General features: G+C 42.9%; 1 protein-coding gene and 1 pseudogene across 1 annotated transcript in view; one reads left to right on the top strand and one right to left on the bottom strand.

Annotated features, from left to right (window-relative positions):
- Window positions 1-1,911: 1,911 nt before the first annotated feature.
- The window catches only part of LOC116914632 (phosphatidylinositol 3,4,5-trisphosphate 3-phosphatase TPTE2-like), a 91,812-nt gene continuing 80,414 nt past the window's right edge, over window positions 1,912-13,309 (top strand). Inside the window, 2 exon segments of the mRNA XM_032919023.1 lie at window positions 1,912-1,970; window positions 10,689-10,739. Of these exon segments, the coding sequence (XP_032774914.1) occupies window positions 1,912-1,970; window positions 10,689-10,739 (110 nt within the window).
- LOC116914633 lies at window positions 12,328-12,718 on the bottom strand (annotated as a pseudogene).

Genomic DNA, 13,309 nt, shown 5'->3' with positions numbered 1-13,309 from the left:
CAGGGTGACCAAGTGTTTAAGTATATGAGTCTACAGGGAGCCGTTCTCATTCACGTCACCACAAACAGAAACATCCTCTCTCTTAGATTCAAAAATAAAGACAGACGCCCTGCAACTGCTGCTCAGAGATTCCACCCTGGGTTCTTTGATCTCATGAAGTCCGTAACCCCTTTGCCTGCACTCTTTTAAAAACAGCATCTGTTGCTAATTTCCTGCCGTATGGAACCAAACTCGTTTTATTCCCCAGTCCACAGCAATCTCAAGACTGGCAGAATCTTTGGCTTATGGTTGCCATAGCATGGATTTCTATTTACATATTGACTTGTTTCTTAGCAACAGATAAAGACCTTGGGGTGAGGGTCTGAGCAAGGATTTTCCATTCCACTTGCTGGATCCGTGTTATCTCATTCTCACTAGGAGAATTTTTAAAGTGAAAGTTTTAGGGGAAGTTCCGTTGGGCGAGGCTGAGGAGCAAAGAGGGTTTCCTGGGGGTTGTTAGGGACACAGGAAGGTTTGCCTTGCGCTCATCTGGGGAGAACACAGATATGCCTCTTGCTTCTCGGAGGAACACCCAGAGCCTCCACCCTGGACACGGGAACTTTTAGACTGGCAGATGTGGTACTACCCTTGTTTCTGGCCATGAATTGACTGATTTCGTTGATTTGGGAGGAAATTAAGATGAAAAGAGAATGGAGAAAAAGAAAAGCTGTTATTCTGAAGGGCAGCGGGAGAGAAGACTGGTGGCAGGAACTGGAGTGAACTCAGCTCCCTCTTCAGTCAAGAGGTAGCTAAGCTATAAGACACTAACTAGGCCCTGCGGGTTCCTCTGTCCAGCCCTGCTTCAGGGTCTCACTGCAGCTGTCACCAGCTGAGCCCCAGCAGCCCAGAGAAAAAGCAGTGCCTTCAGGTAATGGGGTGCAGGACTTGCTGGGGGTCGGACCCCCTAGAAATCTGCCTTTGCCTGGCTCACCCTAGTTCACAACTGTGCTGCTCTAGACACTGTCTGAGTGGTGATAGATTCTACTTCTGTCTACGGCTGCCACTCCTGGAAGGTATAGAAGTCACAGGTGGTTCTGCTGCAGTCCCCAAGTCAAAGCCAGCATCTTTGTAAAATTGATCTGTTTATTCTTATGTTTCAAAATTGTTGGCTGTATCCTCAGATACCCTCTTTTTTTCCCCCCCTTTGGAGCTGGGGATCGAACCCAGGGCCTTGCACTTGCTAGGCAACCGCTCTACCACTGAGCCAAATCCCCAACCTCCGCAGATACCCTCTTATTGTTAACTTGGCAATATCAACTTTCTAAGGACTTGAAGTTTTCTGGCATAACGTAAATCCACGTGTAAACCCTGGAGCATGTCTCTCTTTCTCTGACCTTGACTATTCTTTGACTAGACTGTTTCAGGATGAAAATAATGTAATTTACCATGTCAGTCTAGAAGTGGTTGGAAGCCAGGTGGGCAGCCACTAACCTAATACTCAGAAGGGTGAGGCAGGAAGATCTGGACTTCCAGTTCAGCTTTGGCTACAAAACAACACCTTGTCAAAACCACAACAGACATAACAAAAGAAAAAAAGATTTTGTTGCACTTTCTTGTCCCATGTACCAAGTGTATAATCTCTAAAGTGTCCTGTACTTAAACTAAAGTGAAAATGTTGAACATTCGACAATTCTGAAATTGAAAGACCAAACATGAACAGAACTCCTGTCTCACCAGGATGACAGATTTGTACATATTGAAAATTTAAGAGTCTTAAGACTCCAAGACTTTAGGAATTGGACGTGTAAATTTCATCTTGACATCAGTAATATAAGATGTACTTTTTAATACATTGAATATAAGATTCATGTGTGTCATTTCCTTTTTTTTTTTAGATTAATTGTAAATTGAGTTTAGTCACAAGGCAATACCATGCAGGGAGTCAAAAAGAGCCATTTGTATCTCTGGATGGAGCACTACGGATACGATAGGTAAGTGACTCCACCCAAACGCACTGTGTGTCAGGCTGGGTAAACAGAATCGGGAACGTGTGTGCACCTGCATTCATTCATTCATTCATTCATTCATTATTCATTCATTCATTTACATCCCGACTGCAGGCCCCACCCCTCCTCTCCTCCCAGTCCCACCCTTATAAACCCATTCCCCCCTTTCCCTTCTCCTCAGAGAAAGGGAAGCCCCACCCCTTGGCTACCACCCAGTCCTGGGATGTCCAGTGGCAGCAGGACCAAGTGCATTCTCCCCTAAAGAGACAGTTCACATGGGGGAAGGGGATCCAATGGCAGGCAACAGAGTCAGAGAAGGCACCTGCTCCAGTTGTTAAGGAACCCACACGAAGACCAAGCTGCACATCTGATACATATGTATAGGAGGTTTAGGTCCAGTCCCGGCATGCTATTTGGTTGGTGGTTTAGTCTCACTGAGCCTCCACGAGCCCAGGTTAGTTGACTCTATGACCTTCCTGAGGTGTCCTTGACCCCACCGGCTTGCTTACTCCTATCCCAACTTTCCCACAAGATTCTCTGAGCATCACCTGACGCTTGGCTGTGGGTCTTTGCATCTGTCTCCATATACTACTGGACGAAGCCTCTCAGAAGACAGTTATGCTAGGCTCCTGTCTGCAAGCATAGCAGAGTGTCATTAATAGTGTCAGGGGTTGGCTCTCTCCCATGGGGTGGGTCTTGAGTTGGGCCAATCATTGGTTAGCCACTCCCTCAATCTCTGGTCTGTCTTTATCCCTGCACATCTTTTAGGTAGGACAGATTTTGGGATGAAGGTTTTGTGGGTCAGTTGACATCCTTCTCCCTGCACTGGAAGTTCTTCCTGCCTACAGGAGGCGGCCACTTCAGTTCCTCACTGGTAGAAGTCTTAACTAGGGCCACCCAACCATAGCCTCCCTGGGGCTTTCCCCACCCCCAGGTAGTCCCAGAGACGCCCCTCACTGATTTCTGTTCTTACTCCCAGCCTCTCCTGCCCCACCTCTCCCCACATCTGGTCCCCATCCCTGTTCCCCACCTCCCCTCCTGTTCCATCCAGTTCCCATCCATCCATCTACCTCCTATAACTGTTTCCCCTTCTGAGTGAGATTCACAAATCTTCACTTGGCCCCTCTTTATTACTTCATTTCTTTGGGTCTGTGGATTGTAGCATGGTTATCCTGTATTTTATGACTAATGTCCACTTATGGGTGTCTTTCTGGGTCAGGGTTACCTCACTCAGGATGATCTTTTTTAGTTCCATCCATTTGCCTACCAATTTCATGATGCGTTCATTTTTAATCGGTGAATAGTACTCCATTGTGTAGATGCCCCATGTTTTCTTTATCCATTCTTCAGCTGAGGAACATCTAGGTTGGTTCCAGTTTCCGGCTGTTACTAATGAGGCTGGTACCGACATAGTTGAGCATAGTCTTGTGGGATGGTGGACCTTCTTTTGACTGTATTCTCAGGCATAGTGCAGCTGGGTCTCGAGGTAAAACTGTTCCCAGTTTTCTGAGAAACTACCAAATTGATTTTCCAAAGTGGTTGTACAAGTTTGTACTCCCACCAGCAGTGAGGAGTGTCCCCTTGCTCCACATCCTCACCAGCATGTGCTATTTTTAAAATTTTTTGATCTTGGGCTGGAGAGATGGCTCAGTGGTTAAGAGCACTGACTGTTCTTCCAGAGATTCTGAGTTCAAATCCCAGCAACCACATGGTGGCTCACAATCATCTGTAATGAGATCTGATGCCCTCTTCTGGTGTGTCTGAAGACAGCTACAGTGTATCCATCTAGAATGAATAAATAAAATATTAAAAAAAATTTTGATCTTAGCCATTCTAACAGGTGTACGGTAGAATCTCAGCGTCACTTTGATTTGCATTTCCCTTGATGATTAAGGATGCTGAACATTTCTTTAAGTGCTTCTGGGCCTTCAGGGATTCCGCTGTTGAGGATTCTCTGTTTAGCTTTGTACCTCATTTTAAAATTTGGTTATTTGGTTTGTTGGTGTCCAATTTTTTAAGTTCTTTATATAGTTGGGATATTAGTCCTCTGCCAGATGTAGGGTTGGTGAAGATCTTTTCCCATTTCTTTTCTTTTTTTTTTTTCCCGAGCTGAGGACCGAACCCAGGGCCTTGAGCTTGCTAGGCAAGCGCTCTACCACTGAGCTAAATCCTCAACTCCTTTTCCCATTTTCTAGGCTGCCGTTTTGTCCTATAGATGGTGTCCCTCGCCTTGCAAAAGCTTTTCGGTTTCATGAGGTCCCAGTTATTAAATTATTGATCATAGTCCCAGTTATTGATCATAGTGCCTGAGCTGTTGGTATTCTAGAATTTGTTTTGTGTATCAACATGTTCAAGGCAGTTCCCCACTTTCTCCTCTATCAGATTTAGTGTGTCCAGTTCTATGTTTAGGTCTTTGATCTACTTGGGCTTGAGTTTTGTGCAGGGTGATAGAGATGGGTCTATTTGCATTCTTTTACACGTAATCATCCAGTTAGACGAACACCATTTGTTAAAGGGACTTCCTTCCTTCCCTTCCTTCCTTCCTTCCCTTCCTTCCCTTCCCTTCCTTCCTTCCCTTCCTTCCCTTCCCTTCCCTTCCTTCCTTCCCTTCCCTTCCCTTCCGTTCCTTTCCTTTCCTTTTCCATTGTATGGTTTTGGTGGCTTTGTCAAAAATCAAGTGTCCGAGGTATGTGGGTTTCTGTATGGGTCTTCAGTTTGACTCCGTTGATGAACCTGTCTGTTGTTGTTCCCATACCATTCAGGTTTTATTACTGTTGTTCTGCAGTACAGTTTGAAATCAGGGATGGTAAAACCTCCAGAACCTCTACTGCTGTACAGGATCGTTTAAGCCATCCTGGGTTGGTTTTTTTTTTTTTTTCATATGAAGTTGAGAATTATTCTTTCAAGGTCTGTAAAGAATTGTGTTGTAAATTCGATGGGAAATGCATTGAATCTGAAGATTGCTTTTGGTAAGATGGCCATTTTTTCAGTGTTAATCCTACCAATCCATGAGCATTGGAGATCTTTCCATCTTTTAATATCTTTCGCATTTTCTTTCCTCAGAGACTCGAAGTTCTTGTCATACAGGTCCTTCACTTGCTTGGTTAGAGTTTCAACAAGATATTTTATATTATTTGTGGCTGTTGTAAAAATGTGTTGGTTTCCTTATTTCTTTCTAGGCTTGGTTATTGGTTGTTAAAAGATTAATAATTGAGTTAATTTTGTATACAGCTACTTTGAAGGTATTTGCCAGCTGTCTCTGGCAGAATTTTTGGGTCACTTTTGTATCCTATCATAGCGTATGTGAAGAGAGATACTTTGCCTTCTTCCTTTCCCATTTTTATTCTTTGATTTCCTTTAGGTGTCTTATTGCTCCAGCTAGAACTTCAAGTATTATGTTGAATAGATAGTGAGAGAGTGGGTAGCCTTGTCTTGTCCCTGATCTTAGTAGAATTACTTTAACCTTCTCTCCATTTAATTTGATGATGGCCTTTGGCTTGCTGTATATTGCTTTTATTATGTCTTCTATATACCTTGTATCCTTGATCTAAGACTTTTAACATGAAGTGGCGTTAGATTTTTTTTCTTTCAGTTTGGTTCTATAGTGGATTACATTGATGGATTTTCATTTGAACCATCCCTACATCCCAGGGATAAAGCTTATTTGATCATGGTGGATAATGTTTTTGATGTGTTCTTGGATCCTGTTAGTGGGAATTGAGTAGTTTTGCATCAAGGTTCATAAACGAATTTGGTCTGAGATTCTCTTTGTTGAGTCCCTGTGTGGTTTATGTATCAGGGTGACTGTGGCCTCACAGAGTGAGTCTGGCAATGTTTCTTCTGTTTCTATTTTGTGGAATAGTTTGAAGAGTTTTGGTATTAGCTTTTCTTTGAAAATCTGGTAGAATTCTGTGCTAAAACCATCTGGCCCTAGGCTTTTTGTGGTTGGGAGACTTTCAATGACTGCATTTCTTTATGGTTATAGGACTACTTAAACAGTTTATCTGATCTTGATTTAACTTTAGTATCTGTCTAGAAAATCATCCATTTTATTTAGATTTCCCAATTTTATAGTGTATAGGCTTTTGAACTAAGACCTAATGATTCTTTGAATTTCCTCAGTGTCCATTGTTGTGTCTCCCTTTTCATTTCTGATTTTGTTTATTTGGATACTGTTTCTCTGTCTCTTGATTATTTTGACTAAGGGTTTACCTATCTTGACTTTCTCAAAGAACAACCTCTTGGTTTTGTTGATTCTTTGTTTCTGACTGATTTCACTGCATGAGCATGCTAGAATGTTTGTTTAAGATATGTGAGGGAGAAAATGTTTCTTGTGAAGTTGAACTATTGGATACTTGAAGTTCACTGCCATGTATGGCATATAAGGAAAAAAAACTAATGAAAAAATTGTTGAAAGGGCAGATGTGTAAACAATAGGAAATAAAAATTCTGGAATATTTATTTAATACAGGGAGAACAGGTAGAATGTCTAAAGTCTAGTTTTAGATTCCTTTGAAGTACAGAATAATTAAGAGCTAAATTAAGACATTAAAATATCTATTCGTGGGCTGGAAAGATGGCTCAGTGGTTAAGAGCACCAACTGACTGCTCTTCCAGAGGCCCTGAATTCAATTCCTGGAAACCACATGGTGGCTCATAACCATCTGTAATAGGATCTGATGCCCCCTCTTCTGGTGTGTCTGAAGACAGCTACAATGTACTCACATACATAAAATAAACAATTTTTAAAAATAGAAGTATTTGCTTCAAAATCTCCCCACTCATTTTCTTAGTTGTTGTCATGACTCTTGAGACACAACCAGAGCACAAAGTTGAAAAGACTAGACTCACTTTCAGAGTGGTGCTGATGCTGTTTGCACTAGCTGGTTTTGTGTGTCTACTTGACACAAGCTGGAATTATCACAGAGAAAGGAGCCACCCTTGAGGACGCGCTCCCTGAGATCCAGCTGTCAGGCATTTTTCAATTAGTGATCAATGGGGAGGTCCAAGCCCATTGTGGGCGGAGCCATCCCTGGGCTGGTGCACCTGGGCTTTATAAGAAAGCAGGCTGAGCAAGCCAGGGGAAGAAATCCAGTAAGCAGCACCCCTTCATGGCCTCTGCATCAGCTCCTGCCTCCAAGTTTTTGCCCTGTGTGAGTTCCAGTCCTGACTTCCTTTGGGGATGAACAGCAATGTGGAAGTGTAAGCTGAATAAACCCTTTCCTCCCCAACTTGCATCTCAGTCATGACATTTTGTGCAGGAGTAGGAACCCTAAGACATTACTGAAAATGCACATTAGTATTTTTGCAACCCAAAAACCTGATTTGAACTTGGAGCAGCTGTGAATCTCTGTGTTGATCACCACCCACTGCACACAGAAGTTTCTCTATTGAGGACCGAGTGTTGCTATAACCTATGGATACAGAGAAACATAGTAAAAGGCAGCTGATACTTTGTCCATTTAGCAAAATTATGCTAGTAAGTTTACCTGTAGGGTACAGGAGCTCCCAAGCTGTGTGTTCTTGATCATAATTACAGTTCCACACTTCCCTCCTGTGGACCAATGAGAAGTAAGCTGTTTACTTTCATAGCATTTATGCCAGTGTTTTACTCATGGACGTATCCTACCAGTCTGGTTGTTGTTATAATAGCTCTCACAATTCGCTGCCATACAACACTTATTCCAACATCTTTGAAAGATAATTAGGTGTGCATGTGTGGGTCACACACACACACACCAGGCAGTAGAGCATGAACATATGTCACAGAATATGCGGGAAGGTCAGAAGACGGCCTGGTTGAGTCAGTTCTTATTTTCCACCTTGGGAGTTCTGAGGATTGAACTTAAGATGTCACACCTCTGTGGCATTTAGCACACCACAGAGCCTTCCTATCACGCCCATACCTTTCTATTTTCTCATACTTAAGTGTATTTTTCATATTTATTAAAATTTTTATTTCTTTTTTTTTTGGACTTGGAAAAATTTATTAGAACTATGTACAATTTTCTTACAGAGCAGATAAATTGAGGCGTATTGACACCCTCCTGATACAACCTGGTCCACCTTTTCTCTTTGGTCATCTTTTTTTTTTTTTTTTTTTTTTTTATTAACTTGAATATTTCTTATATACATTTCGAAAGTGTTATTCCTTTCCCGGTTTCGGCAAACATCCTTCCTCCCCCCTTCCTTATGGGTGTTCCCCCCACCCTCCCCCATTGCCGCCCTCCCCGACAGTCTAGTTCACTGGGGGTTCAGTCTTAGCAGGACCCAGGGCTTCCCTTCCACTGGTGCTCTTACTAGGATATTCATTGCTACCTATGAGGTCAGAGTCCAGGGTCAGTCCATGTATAGTCTTTAGGTAGTGGCTTAGTCCCTGGAAACTCTGGTTGCTTGGCATTTATTTCTTTTTTTTAAGAAGATTTATTTATTATATATAAGTATACTGTAGCTGTCTTCAAACACACCAGAAGAGGGCATCAGATCTCATTACAGATGGTTGTGAGCCACCATGTGGTTGCTGGGATTTGAACTCAGGACCTCTGGAAGAGCAGCCAGTGCTCTTAACCACTGAGCCATCTCTCCAGCCCAAAATTTTTGTTTCTTTATATATTGTTCCAAGTGCTGTATTTCCTCTCAGTAGTTAGTTATACTTCTCGAGTACCTGATTACTTTGACTTGTAAGTCCATATTCCTTTGAACTGTTGACTGCTCTGTCTGGTGACCTATATTGGGGAGGAGCTGAAGGTGTCTGCCTGGGATGTTCACAGTCTGCAGCTATGGTATGAAAATGTCTTGATTTAGGTGAGGAATTACAAAGTCGCCCTTGTCGAAAGCCAAGACTGAAGCCACACTTTCTTTAATTCAGTTTAGCATGAGGAGAATTAGGGGGCAGAGGGTTCCAGAACATAGGAGATACTGCAAGCTGACAACTGCTGGGGTCAGGTCCCTTTCAAGCTCCTGGGAATAGCAGCATTGGAGGAGACAATATTCAGAGGTGGTCACCTGGGCTTTCAAGATGGCGGGGCTAAGAGAATGAAGACCCAGTGCCTGGTCTTGGCCCTTCTCTGATGTCTAGGCTTGTCTACTCTACCCTAATCCCACCTGAGCAGTCTCTGCTGGTGTCTGAGAAAGGCTCTCATGGTCATCAATCAGGGTGAGAACTTGAGAATATTGGTCTCTGCTTGCCCTCAGATCGCCCGGTGTCCTGGCATGGCTCTCCTTGGTGTTGTCTTTGTTCATTTCTATTATTGGTTTCTTTTCTTCTTTTGTTTTGTTTCTGGATATGTTTTCTGAGATAGGGTCTTGTGTAGTTTAGGCTCAGCTCCATGTTGATAAGTAGCCACATATGAATCCGAACTCTGGACCTTCCTACCACCCCTACCCCACAAGTTCTAGGATCAGTCTTGGGATCAGGTGTGCACCATCGTAGCCTTGTTATTTCTTAAAATATGTGTTTCTAGTCTGTTTCTGGGGTATGGGATGGAATCCCTCATGTTAGACTCTTTTTCTCATGTAAAGGAATGCCTGATTTCTCAGATTATCATAAAGAGAAATTATTTTGATGTTTTTAATTTCAAAATATATATCAGCTTTTCTTGTTGCAAAATAGTACATGTGCGTTGGAGACAGGGCTTCCACAACTAGCCAGATTGACTTTTTTTATTGGATTTTTAAAATTTACATTTCAAATGTTATTTCCTTTCCAGGTTTTCCATCCATAAGCCCCCTCCCCCTTCTTCTATACGGGTGTTCCCCCTTCCCAACCACCCACCCCTTCCCTCCTCCCCACCCTGATATTCCCCTACACTGGGGGGTCCAGCCTTGGCAGGACCAAGGGCTTCTCCTCCCATTGGTGCCCAACAAGGCCATCCTCTGCTACATATGCAGCTGGAGCCATGGGTCTGTCCATGTGCACTTTTTGACTTTTAACTCAAGGTCCTCCGGACTCAGTCCCCCAGGAGCTAGGATTGCAGGCACGGGCCACCATGCTTATGATGTGGCAAAACATACTAGAAGGCAAGATGTCTAAAACTCAGGTGTACTTGTGAAATGACGAATGGTCGGCATGATCTTATTAATTTGACCATTGAAAGATGTATCTTATGTGTGTCAGAATCTACAGAGGTGAGACTATTTGTGTAAGATTAAACCACCCCAAACCAGCTTTTGATAGTGGGACGCTTTGATTGTGTATTCTACCATTGAGCTACATCTTCTGCCCAGACAAAAGGTTTTAAACATAATTTAGTATCTTTTTTTTCCATCTTTTTTTCCTACAAAAGTGACCAGGAACTGCCCTCCATAGTATGAAGTTTGCTGTTCTAGCATTTTCTTTTTCTATTTTTCTCCATCAGCATTTCATGGGTACAGCTCCTTATCGCTACACGCATGGGTCTATCTTGCCTTTACTAAGCTGATCTAGAGTTTCTCAAATGATGTACAAACGGGGAACAAAAAGGGAAACCACAATTGTTATCTTTAGATTCCCTATCCCCTTTTCAGTGATCTGCACATGCGCGCAACACACAGGGGTTGCTGCTGCGGGGTTCCCGATTCTGAATTCTGAATCTCTTCCTTCGGTTCTTTCACAATTCCTTGTGACTTTTACTTTTTGTTCCCTGAAATCCTAAAGGAGGAAAATGCGATTGCCTTGTAAAATATTTGACTTGATTTTCGCCTGTGTTCTTTCCTTCTTGGCAGGCCTGCAAGTTCCAGGGTGTATTCTCAGCTCTCCAGAAGAAGACGCAAAGCGTGAGTTGGCAAGACCAGTCCGAGTTACAATGCATTTTGGGAACATAAATAGCACGAATTGGTATTTTTTTTAGAGACAAAAGCACCAGATGTAACTTTCTCTCTCTCTCTCTCTCTCTCTCTCTCTCTCTCTCTCTCTCTCTCTCTCTCTCTCTCTGGGTGTGTCTGTCTCTCTCCCCCCTCCCTCCCTCCCTTTCTTCCTCCCTCCCCCTCCCTCTCTCTTTCTTAGGAGCAAATTTTTTAAAAAGTTGATCATCAGGGGGAAATTTATGATAATTGGTTTTTAACTCTTAAGAAATAGCAATCAGAAGTTTTAGGACGCTCTCAGAATCCCTGCATACGACCCTGAGTTCGAGTAGCCCAGAAAGAGAAGAAAACACAGCTTAAGACATAGAAGGGATGGGAGAGAAAGGTAGAAGAGACTCCCCGCAGAAGGGGGGGGGGCATAATGGGATCTGAAAGTGCCTCAGCTTCCAGAGCTCTGCCACTAGGGCGAGTAGGGGTGGCCCCGACCTCAAAACATCAAATTGCACCGAACCCGAGATCAGGCCTGGCGCCACTATCCCTTACTCAAGGGGCAGGGCAGAAAGTCACAGTGGGTAAGAGTAAGAGGCGATGGGAGGGGTTGGGGATTTAGCTCAGTGGTAGAGCGCTTGCCTAGGGAAGCGCAAGGCCCTGGGTTCGATCCCCAGCTCAAAAAAAAAAAAAAAAAAGAACCAAAAGAAGGATGGGAGGACTGAGGAGCAAGACACTGGATGGGACTAGAGGGATGGACTAAAGCCGCACCGTAAAGGGCTGTTCCCTAGGTGTCTGGTTCGTAGTATATAATTGTTCTTAACCTTGAATCACAATATTTTAGTAGGACTTGAATATTATTATGATCGTAAAACGCATCATTTGCAAGAAATAGAACATTAAACCCCAAATAACTGATTTACCTTGATTTTAAGAATCAATACATTGGGGCTGGAGAGATGGCTCAGTGGTTAAGAGCACTGACTGCTCTTCCAGAGGTCCTGAGTTCAATTCCCAGCAACCACATAGTGGCTCACAACCATCTGTAATGGGATCTTATGCCCTCTTCTGGTGCCTCTGGAGACAGCTACAGTGTATCCATCTAAAATAAAAAAAAAATCAATATGTTTATAAATAGCAGATTAGTTATAACTAATCTGAACTTTGATAAAAAACATAGATCTAGGAAGTAATTCTGACTTGTTACATATCTTTCTATCACTTAGGCACTGTTTCAATTGACTGCAAAACAGTGCTCAACCACAGTGCCTGGGTTTTGAAACTTCTTGTTTCTATGTTGAGGTTTGTGTATTCCTAAGGTCTTTTTTTTTTTTTAAGATTGTAATGACCTGACTTTATTTTACACTAGGTAGGGGCCACAAAGCAATCCTCTTTAATAAAGTTGACAATTAGCTTCACTTAGAACATTTTAATAATGCACATTAAAAAAGTCTTACAAATTGTTCTGCAATCCAAATATACAACAGCGTGGAAAACAACATTTAGAAAACAAAAGCCAATGTAAAAAGACAGAGTAAAATGGCTACGACAGTACAGGCTTGATTGGCTCAGACTACAGCTTTCTGACTGCATCATCTACGTCAGAGATATGCTCCTTCAGCTGGCTCCATTGTTCCATGTTTAAAGAAACCCCTTTCTCCCTGGTTTCATTTCACCTTCAGAGTCCATCCAATATTCTCTAATACCAATTAGAATTTTTCCTTTAAAGTCCCGAACACTGACGTATCTCACCTTTCCAATCTGGAACGTTATCATCTCTGCTGCTGCTACTCTGCTCGGAGGACGCCAGCGCTCTAGAACTCTCCCCAGGCTTTTGCTTCTTCACAGCTTTCTCTGGAACAACTTGCTTTTTCCTCTTTAACTTTTTTTCAACTTCGCTGTCAGAATCACTGCCTGAAGAGCTCCAAGAAACAAGTTCCTTTGATTTAGGCATTGCCCCGCTCCAGCCGTCCAACAGCCTCTAGCTCGCTCGCTTGCTCTGGACTGCCTTAAGGTCTTTCTTATGAAGCAGTCTTCCCTTGGAATGCCAAGGGAATCAATTTATGGGGTTGAGTTTAATTCCAAATGAACTCTTAGTATAGTTTCGTTATAGGTTCCTGCCCAATGTCTAGTGGCTTTGACGCAGTGTAGCTGTGCTGGAGCCTACGGGACCCATTTTCTCTTACATCACGAGTGGGGACTCTCTGGCGTTGAAGCAGATGTTGGGAAACAGCTGTGCATATGGGGTGTGCATGCTGTGTTCATTTCTCCAGACTTTCAGCAATGTGCAGTCTGGAAAGTTATGGGAGTTATCTGTGTTTAGGGCCCCTGCTGATGTGGTACAAGTAGAAGTTGTGTACTCTCTGCTGCCGTGAGATAAAACGGAACCTGGCTCTTCAGGTCTTCATTCTTTGTGCCTGCCTATTTGAGGCAGAGTAGAGGAGTGAATGCTTTTATCTACCTTATTCTTTTTTAAAAGAATTATTAATTAATTACTTAATTAAATGAATGAATGAATGAATACACTATAGCTGTCTTCAGACACACCAGAAGAG

Source organism: Rattus rattus, chromosome 13 (genome assembly GCF_011064425.1).
Source record: "Rattus rattus isolate New Zealand chromosome 13, Rrattus_CSIRO_v1, whole genome shotgun sequence".
NCBI classification, from domain to species: domain Eukaryota; kingdom Metazoa; phylum Chordata; class Mammalia; order Rodentia; family Muridae; genus Rattus; species Rattus rattus.
The sequence above is the reverse complement of the archived record's forward strand: the minus strand, read 5'-3'. Positions and strand labels throughout refer to the sequence as shown.